Raw genomic sequence first — 17,745 nt, 5'->3', positions numbered from 1 at the left:
TATAATCCTGAGCTTAAACAGATGGAAGTGAAAATAGCTTTTATGTATGGAGAAGTTGATGAAGTAATTTATATGAACCAACTAAAGGTATTTATTAAAGCGGGATAGGAAAACATAGAGTGTTATCCTAGGAAATATTTATGTTGGCTAAAGCAATCTCCGCGATAGTGGCATAAGAAATGTAACTCATTTATGCTTCATAATTATTTCAAAAGAAACACTTTTGATATGTATGTTTACTACCAAAGATTCTTAGAGAACAGAGTAATATTTTTGCTTATATCCGTCGATGATATGCTTATAGCCGGTGATAGTTCTTTGGAGATAGCAGAGTTAAAGAAGCTTCTAACAATCATTTTGAGAAGAAAGATTTGTGTGAGGTCAGGTGTATCATTGGGATAGATATAATAAGAAAAATAAATAAAAACTTGTTATATTTATCTTAACACAAAGATATCTAAAAAGTTATGAAGAAATTTAGAATGGATATAATCAAATCAATTTCACCCCTATCAGGTTCATAATTCGGCTTTTTGTGTCACAATCTATAACAACAATGGATGATCATAGGTATATGGGGTTAGTACCCTATGCAATTGTAGTTGGTAGACTTAAAAATAAATAAATAAATAAATAAAGTGTAGTTGGTAGACTTACATACTTTATGTTTTGCACTACGCCAAATATAGCACATGCCACAAGTATGATTTGCTTATTTATGGCTAATAATAGAAAAGAGAACTTGAGGGTTACTAAGTGGATTTTCGAAAATCTCAAAGGATCAAATTATGTTGGTTTGACTTACAAAAAGTAAAATCGGCTAGAGAGCATATTTTAGGTTTTGTGGATTCTTATCATGTATGAGATCTGGATATATGTAGATCGTTGATAGGTTACGTCTTAACAATTACGATGACACAATGAGTTAAAAATTTAATCTTTAATTAGTTGTGGCCTTATCAATCGTAGAGGTAGAATACATGGCTATTATTGAAGAAATAAAATAATTTGGATGAAGAGTTTCCTTGAGGAGCTTGAGAACACAAAATTAAAAAAATTGTTACATGATGTGACAGTTAAATGTGCAATTCAACTAATGAAGAATTAGGTATTTCATGAAGAATCGAGTATTTCATGAAAGAACAAATCATATTGATATCAGATTGTATTTATCAGTGATGTTTTGGAATGGATGTTTAAAAAGTTTATACATACAAGAATCCTACTGACATACTCAAAAAATGTAATATATGGAACCAAATTTCAGCATTACCTAGCTCTGCTTCAAGTAGGTAGGCCTCTTGGATAAGGAGGCTTTGGGAGAAAGAGATAGCTTGGCTTATCTACTTGATTTAAAGTGGAGATTGTTAAAAAAATTGAATCAAATATTTACTCTACTAATTTACACTAAAAATTAGTTTTAAATTCTTGCTTTATTGCTAACAACATTTGGTTTCTTTGTGTAGGCATGCATATAGTCTCTTATGTTACCATTTTCTTTGCTTTATTTTGCTTTTATATGAACAGGTGGGACCAAACTAAGTTGGGAGTGTGCCAAATCGAGAGTTGTTGGTGTTTAAAGATGAGAGTGAGGTCGAAGATGAGACCAAGAGTTCTCTCTTGGGTGATTTCTACTTTTCTAGGAGATTTGAGAAGAAAGAGGCGCATTTGAGCATGGAAGCAAGAGGTGAGATTCCTATGATTGTTCTTGTAGTTTTGAGATCTTGTGCTGGCAAAGACAATGGAAAAACCAATTTAAGGCATTGGTTGGGTTGGCAAATTTGCAAGAAATTGAGAAAGAAGAAAGGATCTAGAGCTACATCAAGGCAGAGTAGATCAGAAAACTATTCTTTTTTTTTTCTTATAATAGATCAGGTTCAATATTATCAAGTGATATTTTTTCTTTCTTTATTTATATGTTTCATTAGCTTGATTCATGATAATTTCTAATATAATTGGTAAATGCCATGCTCTGGTAAAATGAGAAAGTTAATAAAAGATAAGCCCTTTCTTTCTCCACGTAGATGTAGACACATATTTATCGAACCATGAAAATCTTCTGTGCTTGTGTTTTGGATGCATTTCTAATATTCTTTCTTTATATGTTGCTGCATGTTTTATAAATCAAACTTTTTGTTAACCATTCTATTTAGATTTGTCAGTCAAAAGATTTGCAAAGAAACTTTAATAATAAGTAAGAACCTGTCATGGCTAATTATACATTATTAATCATAATTAATTAATTAATTACCATTTTAAACTATCATTAAAGATTATCTTAGGTTTCCTTAAAGTTGTGACAATCTTGATTCGAATAAACTATATTATATTGTTTTAATTGAAGGATAAAAATTAGTTGTCAAATTTGTTCTCTAGTTCTGTCATTTAAGTGGATTGTGGATGTATAGTTGTTGAATTTAAAATAATATTTCATTCTACACAACCTAAACTCTTATTTGAAAATCTTAGTTTCAGTCATCTGGAAAGATTTTGATTCAGTTGAGTTTTCAGTTGTACCAATACTTAAATCTTATAGGTTCAACAATCTAATGAATGATGAAGCTTCTCACTCTAGAATCTCTTTATCCAAATTCTTTTTTTCTTATTTATTCTCCATTTTTCTTACTAAAGTCTTGAAGTTATGGACAATTTTGGATCCAACAAAATCAATAGCTCCATGCCATGTAACATTGCTAACCTCTTCACTCTAAATTCAAATTTTAATCGAAGACATCAAGGATGATTCAAACAACATCAAGAAAAAAAATTCAAACTCTATCCATGCCAATTTCCAAATAAATAACTTTGGCCCCCATCATTACAACTATCAATCACCTCATGTTGTAAGTTGTAACCTCATTTTTTCTTATTTTTGCATGTCAGATGCTTATATAAAGAGATAAATATGTTGAAGTTGGTGCAAGATAGATTTTTTTACATAATAAACATTTGAGCAAGCTCATCTTCACTCTTTGAAGAGCTTGGTGGCGAATACTTAGATTGGAGGCTTGGTGGCAAATCATTGTAATTCTTTACAATGATTGTGCATATTTGCATATTTATTTCTTTTTTTTTTTCCAACATGCAATACTCTCCGTTTCTTCCCTTCAACTTTATTTATCCTCAATAACTCATCATCAAGCTCTCAAACTCTCATTTAAGGAAAAATCCAACTAAATTAAATTAAGCCCTTAAATTCCTCCTCATTCATATGCCCTAATCTTCCCAACCCTCCCCACATCTTCACACTCCTCACCCTCCAACCTCGCATCCTCACTCCACACAAGCCAAACATGAGCAAGCTACAAATAAATTTCCTTTCTTAGTGAACCTTTTGACCTCCTCAATATTCCACCCCATAAGTTGACTTCTCAAGTCAACTCTTGCTCACTTGAGAAATATACCTTTGTATTGCCTTCTCAAGTACATATCATCTCTATTAATCATCTTCTATTAAGGGAAGCTCATATCTTTCAAAATCTACTCTTCCATGTTCATCATAAATATATATTTTTTTAAATAAATTTATTTTTTATGTCAAATTATGTTATATTTTATTACATACATATTTTTATTCTATTTTAAGAGATATTTTTTATATTATTTTTTATTACACAAATGACATTATGTTCAATGGATGATATTTATATGGCTAACTCCTCATGAAATTGCTACCACATAAAAAGCATTGAAACAAATGATCTTTTTAGCATAGCTTGATCATAGGGTGGACAATATAGTAATAACTACTAACAAAAAGTTCAATATGAATTTTGGTGGATAGTTAGTTTGAAATTTTTTAATAAACAAATTGCATTAGAATTATTGCGTAGTTTTGACTATATGACCATAGGTAAGTACTGACAGTCTAATCCTTAAGAAAATCTATTTCTGACATATTGTGGGGTCACCAAAAAAATCAGTAGATTGACAATTTTTTTTCGATGGCAAGATTTTTCACTATAAATTTGCCTTAACGTGGGTGATTATAAATTTTTTTTTGACATTTTATAGGAAGAATCTATTGAAAATGATTTGTTTTTTAATGTGTCTCCTCACTACCGACTTTGAGGAGTATAGCCTCAACTTGTAAGATAAGAACTATTCCTCAACTTCTAAGATAAGAAATATTTCCCCCCCTCATTATTAGCTTCGAGTTACATAGTCGTTATCTTCTTCCAAAAGAGAGATTATTAATCCCTACCTTTTATTATTAGTCCGGATTGTTTTGGAGCTCTTTTCTTTTATAATACGAAATGTCTTTGGTGGTTTATCACCTCTAGATCATTAAATCAATTGTATCTTATTGGAGATAAATTATATTGATTGCCTTTAATCATCCACAGGCTCTAATTGTTTGGCATCTCATCTTTTCAGAAGAGAAACTATCTCAATTGCACTTCATTGCTGTCCACATAACACTTCTAAATTTTCTTCAACGAAACTTGTAGATAGTTTTACTATCCTCCGTGACCTCCTCGCATTACCACATCACTACTTTTAGGTTAAATCAATTATCTCTCTAGAAGAAGGGCCACCCTATCTACTTATAGTCATCAACATTACCTTTCTATGTTTGCTTACTTTTAGGTTAAATCAATTTTCTCTCTAGAAGAAGGGTCACACTATCTACTTATAGTCATCAACATTACCTTTCTATGTTTGCTTCGATGTTGTCTTCGTTGTTCAACTTATACATTTAAGATGAGAATTAATTGACCATCCCTAATAGCTCACATAAGCTTTTTGCATCACCTAACTGTAAGGTCATACCGCCTTCACCTCTAGTAAGAGGACTAATACAGTCATCATCAACTGCTTCATATTATATACTTATTTTCATATCATATAAATTACTATATTTGTAGCTCCTATGTATTATTAGTGAAATGCCCTATTTCAATTAAGCTAAGCCTAATATTTTTTTTTTCTTTTTGAAATGTCCTCTAATCATTTTATTTTATTTTTATCACGCATGGGCTATCATTCAAATTAAAACAATTAAAATCTATCTCTATTATCTTTACATAATACAAATAAATATATGCAAACAATTTTTTTTTTTAATTTTTTATTGTGCATTCGAATTTTTATTATTGAATCGGGCTCGATTTATATAATTACGATCAACGGGGCTCTGCCTTTGAAAAGCTTCTCTGTGCAGTCCGCTGCAGGGGTCTACGGTCCCGCACCTCAGCGACGAAAGAGTTAGGGTTTACTCCTCATGGCAGGTCCCGGCATACATCACTTCCACCAGCCATGGGCTCAGCTTGCGCCCCCGCCGCCATCAATCTCTACTCCTCCATCCATCGCCGTTCCTGCCCGCCCAACGAACGACGAGGTAACCTGACAGTATTCCTTACCGCTCGTCTAACCAACGATATTTATCCATCTCTTTCTCTCTCTCGTTCTTTTTCTAGGTTCGGACGATCTTCATCGCTGGCCTTCCTGCAGACGTGAAGGAGAGGGAGCTTCATAACCTTCTGCGTTGGCTGCCTGGCTTCGAGGCGTCTCAGATCAACTCGAAAGGGGATCTGCCCATGGGTTTCGCTCTTTTCTCCACTGCCCAGCATGCTATGGCCGCTAAAACTGCGCTCCAGGTGATCGTTTCTCCCACTTAGATTTCCTATTGTTTTGCTTTGTTTCTTGATGCCAAGAGCATGCTAAAGTGTTCGGTATTTGGTTAGGACTTGGTGTTTGATGCGGATTCAAAGTCCGCTCTTCATACAGAGATGGCGAAGAAAAATCTTTTTGTTAAGAGAGGTAGCGCATTGGATATATCATGTCTTGTTGCAATGGTTTTTGATTACATTGTTACCAGTCCTTTTTGGGTTTTGTTTTTTTCTCAAATTTCGTTCATGACTTGAGATCTATAATTATTTGGTACTGACAGATTCCGTATATGTAGCTATTTTTTGTCTATGTCAGATTCAGTAACATAAGGCCCATTTTTTTTTTAATTTGTGGAGTTACAAATTTTTCTCTCCAAGATAAATGGAAATTCTTGGATAATCAGATATTCAAAAGTTTGCCACAAGTTCGTTTTTGTGGTTGAAATTTAAACAAAATTGTAAATTTGTTACAAGCTATAAAAATAATCCCTTTTAAAACACATCTGTGTGCCTTCAACATGCCTTGGGAAAAAAATGCTTTTCCACTTTAATGTTTGCTAAATTAATTCAAGCTGCACTATACCATATGCGCATTCAATGTTAACAAAAACATGTGAAATTTTAGTTAGTGTAGAACCCTCAGAACAAAGGAGCTACAGGAATGAGAAATAGAGCAAGAGTAAGAATAATAAATCAAATTGAGTTCAAATCCTAGTATATCATATCATCTATAATTTCCTTTTCTTCCCCTGATACATATGCTTTTCCTGCTCTCAAGCTGGAGCTAGTTTTTACTAAAAGAGAATCCTAACAGAAAAAAAGGGATATAATACTATTGTTACTAAAAAAGATAACTTGGTAGTGGAGGCTATAACGATTTAAAATAGAAAGGTAAAGTAAGCATGTGAGTTATTCCCTCACACAAATGATGCACTGCATCAGATCGCCCCGGCTGAAGAAGGGGCCTCATTTGCTAAGGTTAAAGTGGATTGAGCATTGTCGGAGGGAAGTATAGAGATCAGAAATATTAAATGTGGAAGTGGAAGAAGTGTTGTAAGTCAATGACGTATGCGTTATCATCAATTTTTTGTAAAATGGGGAAAGCATCCACTTTTTAGCGTGATAACTTTAAATGCGTTTTTGACACATACGAACCATAACCAAATCACCCGGATTGAAAACTTTGCGGCGACAGTGGGAATCAACGACAAGATTATAACTATTATTGGAAGCAATAAGTTTGTTGTGGATATCAATGATTAAGTTGGTGAAATTATTGGCAATGTTGTTACATTTTGGTAAAACTGCAATATCAATAGTGTGGTTAGGTGTCTTCATACAAACAATACTAAAAGGACATTGGTCGGTCGATAGATTTGGCATTGTATTGATGAAAATTTAGCCTGCCTCAATAATTCATCCCATAGCTTTGGTTGGTCTTTGACCAAACATCTTAAAATTCTTCACACAAATGATGCACCGCATCAGTAGTGCTCTTTACAATTCGTTAATTGACAGCATGGAATTGTCTCAATTGTACATCTTTTTTGGCTTAGAACCAAATTGATTCTTTGAGACAAATATGAATATTCTAAGATTATGTTTTATTAACCTATTGCATAATTCTCATTGTCATCATTACTGCAATCTGCATTATTCATTAAGCTTACTGCCATAATGCGTATTTTGTAACTATTTGGCATCACCTTAGTTTATGTTTTTTAGTTAGAAAAAAATTTGAACAAACTTGATAAAAGAAAACGAAGGCAAAAACCTCTTGGACTAAGGTAATGGTTTGAGGTGGAAATAACACAAATGTTCAGATGTTATGAGAAAATGGCTAAGTAAATGAGAAAATGATTTAAAATAAGGTGTGAAATTTCCTAACTTTAAATCTCAAGTTTATGTTAGACCGGTCCAATGGACCAGTCCAACCGGTCCACGCGGGACTGGCTCAGGTGGAATAGGCGGAAGAGTTCAGCCTCTTCCTTTTCGAGTGAACGAGCCGCCAAAGCTAACGAAGCATTTTAGGAAGGATTTTTGAGGGATTTGGGAGGGAAATATGAATGTAGGGACTATTTAGTGATTTCCTTTTGAATTGTATACATTAAGTAGTTTATTTTCCGACGGTTAGGGCATCTTGAATTTGGATGAAATTTGAGATCTCTTAGATTTAAGTTTTCTTTTGGGCTCTAGCAGCGTTTAGAGATTTGGGAGAGATCTCGATCCTCCTCTCGAATAGAGGATCAATTGTATCTTGCTATTTTCCATTTCCCTTTCATCAAATAATACAAAATATCTACTGTTTTCATGGTTTTTTGTGGATTCTTGTGGAGGATTTTTGCTGTAAAGATTGATAGGAATTACTTGAGATCTTCAAGTGTTTCCTATCAAATTGGTATCATAGCTTATTTTGGGACTGTTTAGTGGAGTTTTCGGAGAAAATCAACAGCTGAATTTTAACCGGAAGGGGGTTGTTTTGCTATTTTTGGAATCGAGATTCAGATTTTTGAGTCCAACAAAGATTAGGATATCGATGGTGGCCAAAAAAGTGGATTTGTTGGAGGAACGCTTGGAAGGGGAGATCGAACAATTAAAAACTGAAATTTCAAATCTCCACGCTCAACTTTATGATATCAAAAGTCAAATTTCAGCCATCAACGAGAAGATGGATGAGAATTTTTCCAACCTGGGGGAGATGTTGAAGAAGTTGCTCTAGGGCCAATGGTGCCGTTAAAGGCGAGAGAAGCCTCCGACAAACCAGGAAGCGGGGAAAACTCTAATCCAATAAGTCAAAGGGTAGATCAGGAGGCGGTGACTCGAAAGGGAGAAGAGAGAATACCTCTCCTAGGGAGGAACCTGGTAGAGGGTTTGAGGAGAGGTGTGAGGAGGTATGACAAGAACGAAGATGTGCTGATTTAGAGAGGAGAGGGGCGCGGTTGGAAAGGGAAATGAGTAATTATGACCAAAGTGGAGATGAATTTGAAAGGCGAGGGATTTGTTATGATTCAAGAGGTGCGGAATTTGAGAGGAGAAAGTGGGAACATAGAGGGATGATTGGGACACTTAGGGGGAACCACCCCCCTTGGGAAAGGGGAAGTTATGAAGGGAACAAAGGGAACATAGGCGATCTGAGGGTGAGGAAGCTGAAGATGCCTATTTTTGAGGGAGAGGATGCCTATGGGTTGATCTACAAGGTGGAAAGGTACTTTACGTCAACAAGTTGACGGAGGAGGAGAGATTGATGGAAGCCGGGATGTGCTTAGAAGGGAAAGCTTTAGCATGGTACCAATGGAGGGATACGAGGCGACCAATAAGGACTTGGAGGGAGTTTAAGGACTGCTTGTTGGAACATTTTCAAACTAGTAGGGGAGGGGACTTCTATGAGCAGTTCTTTGCTTTGGTGTAGGAGGAGATAATGATGGAGTATCGTGAGCAGCTTGAGTACCTTACCAGTCTATTGGATCAGCTTCCGGAGACTGTACTGGAGGGGAACTTTATGAATGGATTGAAACTAAAGATCCACACAGTAGTCAGAGTGATGAGACATCAGGACTTGGGAGAGTCTATGGAGTTAGCTCAGTTGGTGGAGGATCAGAGGCACCTGGAAAAAGGAACAAGAGGCAGCAAGTCAGGAGGCTCATATAGGATGACCATCACCTTTTTGACAAGCAAGGAGCCATCATTGAGTACTCTTAGGGAGACTTCGAAAGAGAAGATTACATGAGAAAGACATGGGAACAACTTCAAGAAGCTCACATAAACATAATTACAGGAGAAGATGACAAAGGGGATCTATTTCAGATGTGATGAGAGGTATACGTCGGGGCACAGGTGTAAGGACCGAACTCTTCAAGTTCTTACCGTTTGTGATGAAGAAGGAATGGAGGAGGGTGTCGTCTTTTCACCTTGCAGACAATGTGGATCTTTGGGAGGGGAGTATTGTTAGACCGGTCCAGTCGATCCAGGCGGGACCGGCTCAGGCGGAACAGGCGGAAGAGTTCCGCCTCTTCCTTTTCGAGCGACCGAGCCGCCAAAGCCAACAGAGCATTTTAGGAAGGATTTTTGAGGGATTTGGGAGGGCAATTTGAATGTAGGGATTGTTTAGGGATTTCCTTTTGAATTGTATGCATTAAAGAGTTTATTTTCCTAGGGTTAGGGCATCTTGAATTTGACTGAAATTTGAGATCTCTTAGATCTAGGTTTTCTTTTGGGCTCTAGGGGCGTCTAGAGATTTGGGAGAGATCGATCTTCCTCTCGAATAGAGGATCAATTGTATCTTGCTATTTTCCATTTCCCTTTCATCAAATAATACAAATTATCTATTGTTTTCGTGGTTTTGTATGGATTCTTGTGGAGGATTTTCACTGCTTTTCTAAAAATTGATATGAATTACTTGAGGTCTTCAAGTTTCCTATCAGTTTCACACTTGAACAAGGGCATTGCATCTGGAAAAAAAATTGAATTAGCACGCTTAGTCATGCACATCTCATCCATGACTAGGGGGAAAATCTTTATTCATTATTGAATATATTAGTATTGTGAATCGATGCTAGTATTTTGATTTTGATGTTCAAAATTGTTTTTTAATAAATTAGTTTGATTAAAATTGATAGATTATTCTGTTTAGGCTATTATTAATTTAAGCCTTAGAAGTTAAAATTATTTCAGAATGCTTGAAGGCAAATTAGAATTTACCAATATCATTAATGCATCACTTGAATTGAAAATACAAGAAATGTATAATGCTATTAGCAACAGTTTCTATGCGGGCAATTGCACCGAATTTAATTCACATTGTGTGAGAAAATATATGTCGGATTGAAGTACTTTAGAAGACACAACATTAACACTATAAATTTTCAGAAGTGACCTATGCCCTATCTTGATAAACTAGATATTGGTAATCATGAAAGCATAGTACAACTTATGATCCATATTTTACATATGATGCTTAGTTTCATTTGGCTTATGGAAAATTACTCATTCTAAGATGGGTACGATGTCTCTAGTAATAGAATTTAAACTCCAGATACGTTTTATCATATTTAAATTAGAAAAATGAATGGTAAATTGTGAATTTATGGTGTTAATTTCTTATCTGCATTCAATTTTGCATGTTAAATGCCTCTTTTGAATCTAAAATGAACTATACGAATGTCTTGTGGAACCCTTCTCATATTTCATGCAAACTCAGAATAAAGAGATGATGCATGTGATATAGAATTATTGCTTTATAGTTTGTCCTAAAATTTATCTCAAAGAGTAAAATCATAAAAGTATGGTTGCTCATAGTAATTTCTTTTAACATTTTCAAGTTCAAGTCAATAGGATTTGAATTTCCTGTTAATACTGACAAGCGAATAAATGCATAATAATTATCAATTTATATAAGACAATAATATGCTGATTTTTTCATCACACCATGTTTTTGAAACATATGAATTTAATTGTTATTTTTTTGGGCCAATGAACAACCTAAAAATATATCGTAGCAATTACAATTATATATTAAATGTTCTTAAACCATAGTCAACAAGTCGTTCAGTCTATTTCAATCGTACTCACACCCTTTAGTGGAACAGACTTACAAAAAGGATATTTGACCTTTCACTTTTATTAATGTTTTCTAAGCATACGCGTGTTGCCACTTACTCTAGAACTAGGATAGGTTTGTCTAAAATACAAGAAAAAGAAAAAAGAACTCTGAACATTCAAGCTCATTTTATCTAAAAATTTTACTTTCAATTTCAAAGCTTTATTTTTTTCGTTATTCCCAAAGCCTTTATACTTGTTTGAATTCACTTTTGTTTCCTATTTTGTGTTTTCTTCTTTCAAAAAGTAAGACAAAAACATGTTTTGATGTGTATTTGTTTCATATTGTCAGACCTAAAGCACATAAAAAAGGTAAAAATCCTTATTTTATTTTGGGGAGTGATCCCGAATGTGAGACCACTAATGATGTGAGGACACGGTGATGGTGTGGCTTGGTAGGAACTTTATGAGCTTCGACAATCAAAGAGTTTGTCACACTCCAGGATCTATATTAGAAGAATTACATATGTCTTTCATTTTAATCATTTAACCAGAGCTAATCAAGGACTACCGGAAATAAACATGATTGAGTTTTGTCTAGAACTGTAGGTAGAAAAATTATGCATGTTGTTTGGAGCCTTATATTATAAGTTCCTTACATTTTCTTGAAAACATATAAAATCACGTAATGAGCACATAACTCAACAAGTAACTAAAATCTTATAACTAAAATCCGAATTTAGGGGTTTTACAAAATTCTACTTAAATTAAATCCTAGTTGCATCCAAATAAGCCCTAAAAATAATTCATGGTATGAAATTACACAATATGAAATAACCATTGAGCCACAGCTTAGGTTGAGGCATAAGGAAGTAGCGTCAAGGCTTACTGTTCACATAAGGATAGTGAGGCACATGCTCACTTAATTGAGCCTTGAGCTGTCTAAATTGAGATGCACACCTTAACTTTTCAACCAAACCTAATACATTAAAAAAAAAAAAAGTCTTCATCAGGGTGTGAGTGACATTGCAATATTTACAGTCAAGTTCATACCAAAAGAATAAATCACTTGACTATCTTAATGATAAATTCAGTGGTTTATAATATAATGTATAATAAGAGATTAACAAATAGATACTCGAGGAAGAAAGTTTTGGGGGAGGATTTGAAGACCTCTTGGTTATTAATGACGTGCCATAGGATGACGATTGGTTTATGGAGAATGAAAATAAAGTACACTTTTACAATTACAAGAGGGAAATTTCCATGTTGAAATCTTTGTGAAGGAAAGAATAAAAACATCACAAATCATATTCGTCTTTGGGATGGGGAGGGATGAATATCTTATCATAGTTCCTCTCCAATTAAAGAAGATTTAAAATGTAGATCATGGAAAACTAATAACAACATGGTCATGGCATGGTTGATTAATTATATGACAAATGAAATAGGAGAGAAGTTTCTCTTATACAATACAGTTGAAATAATATGGGAAGTTGCAGGGGCTTATTCTCATGTTCAAATATGTCTTTGCTATTTGAGATTGAGCGCATCATTTGTGATAAAAGACATGGAATCTTACAGTTAATACTTTTAATGTTTTCAACCGAAATTAGCATCAATTAGATATACTCTAGGATTGTCCTGAACATAGAGCTAAATACAAAAAAAATTGTAAAAGAAATGGTTTTTTGAGTTCTTAAGGGTATGGATAAGAACATAGATGACGTTCAATGGAGAATTTTGTTCGTCTTTTTTAGAAGCATTTGCAAATGTCAGAAGATAATAAAGTTGAAAAGAAGTCATGATGGGTGATCCGCATTCTCCTATTAATGGAGATAAGACTACCATTGTTGTTCATTCAAGACAATAATTGAATGAATACAAAAAGTCAAAGAAGGATGGTCTTTGTTTGTGCACTATTAGAGATTTTGTCTTACAAAGGATAAAATCAACGGCATAAAGACCCAACTTTGATACCATGCTGGAAGAAACAACATTTATGCATCTACCACTATCCATGATGTCCTTACAGTTCTTGTTTTTGATTTTGGTGTATGTGTGAAAAATCGCGGTTCTACGCCAGTCATCAGTGGGTGTCGGGTGTGATAGCGCACATCTCACCATGCATATGAGAGAGGTATCCAGTTTCTGAAGGTAATGGAGGATCGTAGTGTCGTCATCCTCCTCGAAGTACTTGCCTTCATCCTCGACCTGGTGGATCTGATCAACCTCGGGCTCGAGATTGTCCTCAGTAATCTCCTCGATGATCGAGATTTTATAGGGACTGGAGCACTGATAAGCGATATGCCCATATCCCTGGCATCGAAAGCACTTGGTACCGGGACTGGACTGCGGGGTATCTGGGGTGGGAGGTTTATTCCTAAAATCAGAACGAGGTGCAGGACCCATGGGTGGTCGGGTCGAGTGGGTCAGGTAGCAGAAGTGTGAGGAGTGGAATTACTGAACGATCTGTAGGAGGGCCTAGAGTCATGTGAATGGCTCGGGTGCTGGGAACGGGTCTCCTCTAAATTAAGTACTAGGCTATAGACATTCTCCAGGGTAATGACGTTTCGGGCAAACAGCTAGTTGCGAAGATCCTCTCGCAACCTGGTCCGAAACATAGACAAGATCTGCACCGGGGTGGTAGAGGTCTCCCCCTTGCAGCGAATCTGGAAGTCATCGAAGGAAGCGATGTACTCCTTAACTGGTTTGTTGCCTTGAGTCAACCTATTCCACGTATCCAATAGTCGGGGGAAGAGGGAGGCAAGTACTTTTGCTTGAATTCTCGCTTCATGGATGGCCAATCAGTGATGGGGTAATCGTTCCTAGCTTCCCTAATGCTCTCTAAGTTGGACCAAAACTGGTTCGCCCTACTCGTGAGTTTCATCTCCGCAAAACTGACCTTCCTAACATCGGAGATATTATACCACATAAAAAACTGTCCATACCTTTGACCCAGTCCAGGAAGAGCTGGGGATCAAGAGTGCCATCAAAGTAGGAGCGTCAACTTTAATATTTTTCATGAGTGGTATATCAGGATCATGACGTGGGTCATGTCCATGGTGGGGAACTCGATGATTGGCACGACGTTGCCTCTCATCCGGGTAGGTGTCATCCCCATACATAGAGGGTGGTCTAGATGGGGTGTAGGGGGTAGGGTGCTCTCTTGCTCGCTCAAGTGTGTCAAATCGCTCAGTGGTGTCTCTACGAAGCTCGGCTTGGTTTTCTTTGAGTTCCTGGCTAATATTGTTCATTTGACCTACCAACAAGTCTAAAGTCCTTCCAAGTTGTTCCAGGTCCATGGCTAGACACTAGGGGACACTTGAGAGTGAATCTAAATAAAGGACAATACCTAAATGCAGTGGTAGACTCTCTAGATTGACACTAAATGGTGCAGTAAATGTTTGGACAGCAACTGCAACAAAGTGATAAGTTCTTCTAGGCAACTAGGAAAGTTATTAAAAAGAGGGCAGCACCTAAATACCTAAGAAACAAGTCTAAAGCTCACTAAAAGGGTGCAGAATTTTTCTGGACAGCAAACATGATAATGATTTAAGATGATTAAAATGAAGTTATGCATGCGGAATTAACTAAGCATGATTAAATAAAGCCATAGGATGATTTATAGCATGAAAATCCTAAGCTAACCATGCTCTGATACCAGATGATGTAGGACCAAAATGCTTGCAATCATTTTGATAAGAGCTTGCACAACTTATTGATTAGAGTAACAACAAGTAAAACTACTAGCAAATAAATGCGGTTCTACGCCAGTCATCAGTGGGTGTCGGGTGTGATTGCGCACATCTCACCACGCATATGGGAGAGGTATCCAGTTTCTGAAGGTAATGGAGGATCGTAGTGTCGTCATCCTCCTCGAAGTACTTGCCTTCATCCTCGACCTGGTGGATCTGATCAACCTCGGGCTCGAGATCGTCCTCAGTAATCTCCTCGATGATCGAGATTTTATAGGGACTGGAGCACTGAGAAGCGATATGCCCATACCCCTGGCATCGAAAGCACTTGGTATCGAGACTGGACCGCGGGGTATCCGGGGTGGGAGGTTTATTCCTAAAATCAGAAGGAGGTGCAGGACCCATGGATGGTCGGGTCGAGTGGGTCAGGCAGCAGAAGTGTGAGGAGTGGAATTACTGAACGGTCTGTAGGAGGGCCTACAGTCATGTGAATGGCTCGGGTGCTGGGAACGGGTCTCCTCTAAATTAAGTACTAGGCTATAGACATTCTCCAGGGTAATGACGTTCCGGGCAAACAGCTAGTTGTGAAGATCCTCTCGCAACCTGGTCCGAAACATAGACAAGATATGCGCCGGGGTGGTAGAGGTCTCCCTCTTGCAACGAATCAGGAAGTCATCGAAGGAAGCGATGTACTCCTTAACTGGTTTGTTGCCTTGAGTCCGCCTATTCCACCTATCCAATAGTCAGGGGAAGAGGGAGGCAAGTACTTTTGCTTGAATTCTCGCTTAATGGATGGCCAATCAGTGATGAGGTAATCGTTCCTAGCTTCCCTAAGGCTCTCTAAGTTGGCCCAAAACTTGTTCGCCCTACCCGTGAGTTTCATCTCCGCAAAACTGACCTTCCTAGCATCGGAGATATTATACCACTTAAAAAAACTGTCCATACCTTTGACCCAGTCCAGGAAGAGCTGGGGATCAAGAGTTCCATTAAAGTAGGAGCGTCAACTTTAATATTTTTCATGAGTGGTATATCAGGATCATGACGTGGGTCATGTCCATGGTGGGGAACTCGATGATTGGCACGACGTTGCCTCTCATCCGGGTAGGTGTCAGGGTGGTCTAGATGGGGTGTAGGGGGTAGGGTGCTCTCTTGCTCTCTCAAGTGTGTCAAATCGCTCAGTGGTGTCTATACGAAGCTCGGCTTGGTTTTCTTTGAGTTCATGGCTAATATTGTTCATTTGACCTACCAACAAGTCTAAAGTCCTTCCAAGTTGTTCCAGGTCCATGGCTAGATACTAGGGGACACTTGAGAGTGAATCTAAATAAAGGACAGTACCTAAATGCTGTGGTAGACTCTCTAGATTGACACTAAATGGTGCAGTAAATGTTTGGACATCAACTACAACAAAGTGATAAGTTCTTCTAGGCAACTAGAAAGTTATTAAAAAGAGGGCAGCCCCTAGATACCTAAGAAACAAGTCTAAAGCTCACTAAAAGGGTGCAGAATTTTTCTGGACAGCAAACATGATAATGATTTTAAATGATTAAAATGAAGTTATGCATGCGGAATTAACTAAGCATGATTAAATAAAGCCATAGGATGATTTCTAGCATGAAATCCAAAGCTAACCATGCTCTGATACCAGATGATGTAGGACCAAAATGCTTGCAATCATTTTGATAAGAGCTTGCACAACTTATTGATTAGAGTAACAACAAGTAAAACTACTAGCAAATAAAACGATGAATCAAAACATAAGAGCGGTCATTTTCGTTTAGGCTAAGTTGCACATCAAGAGCTTTGAGTCATCAAAATAACATAGGAAATCAATATCTTGCAAATTTAATAGCTTTTAACAAAAATACCTAATCTAACAATTAGATTAGAAACAAATAAACTGCACTCAATTCCCTATGTTTACTTAAGCTTGACAGAATTAGGCAAACATGATCTTCATGACTAAAATCAAATCAAAAGGAAGGTGCTAGACTTTAAGAAATACAAGAAAAGGGAGATTAGAAAACCTTCGTCAAGGATCGATTGTAATCATCCACTCGACGGTTCCAAGTTTCTCTTCAATAGCCTCGATCAAAGTATTTAAGATGCGCTCTACGTATTCTTCTACGGTGTGGTTGATGCGAGGGTTGACGTCGAAGAAGGTCGAATATAAGATGCAAACAAACCCTTGCTCGTCGTAGGAGAGGCCTTAGTCAAGTTCCGGATCGGCCATGCATTTGCTTTGTTGTATGTGGTGGTATAGACGACGTCCTTCAAAGCTCCTAGATCTTTTGAGAGAAAGGGGATCCTCACAAGAAATAAGAGATAAGGAGAGGACAGGGTTCCGCCAAAGAGGGGAGCCATACGTGGGTTAGGATTAGGTTGGATGAGATGTTTAAATTCAAAATTCTGAAATAAATTTCAGATTTTGAAATTAGGAGGGGAATTTAATTCCCCCAAATTGGGGAGGGAATTAACGAGAGAGAGAGAGAGAGGGGTAGTTAGGCTAGGGGGGCCGGCGGCATGGTGAGAGAGAGAGAGAGAGGTTTAGGAAATTAATTAGTGGGTTGCCTAATCAAGGGAGTCTTAAATTTGGCAAGGGATTAAATCAAATTCAAATAGAATTAGATTTTGAATTGTTATGGAAACTTTCCAAAATAGATTAGTTAAAATTTGGAGAGAATTTGAATTTCAAATTCAATTGATCCTAAATTAACTCCAACTAAATTAGGAAACTCAAGGAGCAGGGGAAGATGAGTGGGACTAGCGGCCAAGAGAGCTAGGCCAGCAGCTTTATGGGGATGGGGGGAAAATTAAGGAGGCTTTAATGCTTCCTTAATTTAGATGACTAGATTTGGAATGAAATAATTCATCCAAAAATAATTTAAAATCCGATAGGGGAG

At 36.8% G+C, this 17,745-nt stretch overlaps 1 protein-coding gene across 3 annotated transcripts in view; it reads left to right on the top strand.

The window, feature by feature from the left end:
* The first annotated feature begins 5,141 nt into the window (after positions 1-5,141).
* LOC110094527 (cell wall integrity protein scw1) overlaps positions 5,142-17,745 on the top strand; it is a 32,224-nt gene continuing 19,620 nt past the window's right edge. For all 3 annotated transcript variants that reach the window (XR_002302882.2, XR_002302881.2, XM_020819775.2), the window contains exons 1-3: positions 5,142-5,341; positions 5,421-5,600; positions 5,688-5,763. Coding sequence is in view for 1 of the 3 variants with exons in the window: in XM_020819775.2 (XP_020675434.1) it covers positions 5,225-5,341; positions 5,421-5,600; positions 5,688-5,763 (373 nt within the window). In the remaining 2 variants the exon portion in view is untranslated. The remainder of the gene's footprint in view (positions 5,342-5,420; positions 5,601-5,687; positions 5,764-17,745) is intronic.

The sequence above is a fragment of the Dendrobium catenatum genome, unplaced genomic scaffold (genome assembly GCF_001605985.2).
Source record: "Dendrobium catenatum unplaced genomic scaffold, ASM160598v2 fragScaff_scaffold_1076, whole genome shotgun sequence".
Taxonomy (NCBI): Eukaryota; Viridiplantae; Streptophyta; class Magnoliopsida; order Asparagales; family Orchidaceae; genus Dendrobium; species Dendrobium catenatum.
Note: the sequence above shows the minus strand (reverse complement) of the source record. Positions and strands in the feature narration are given on the sequence as shown.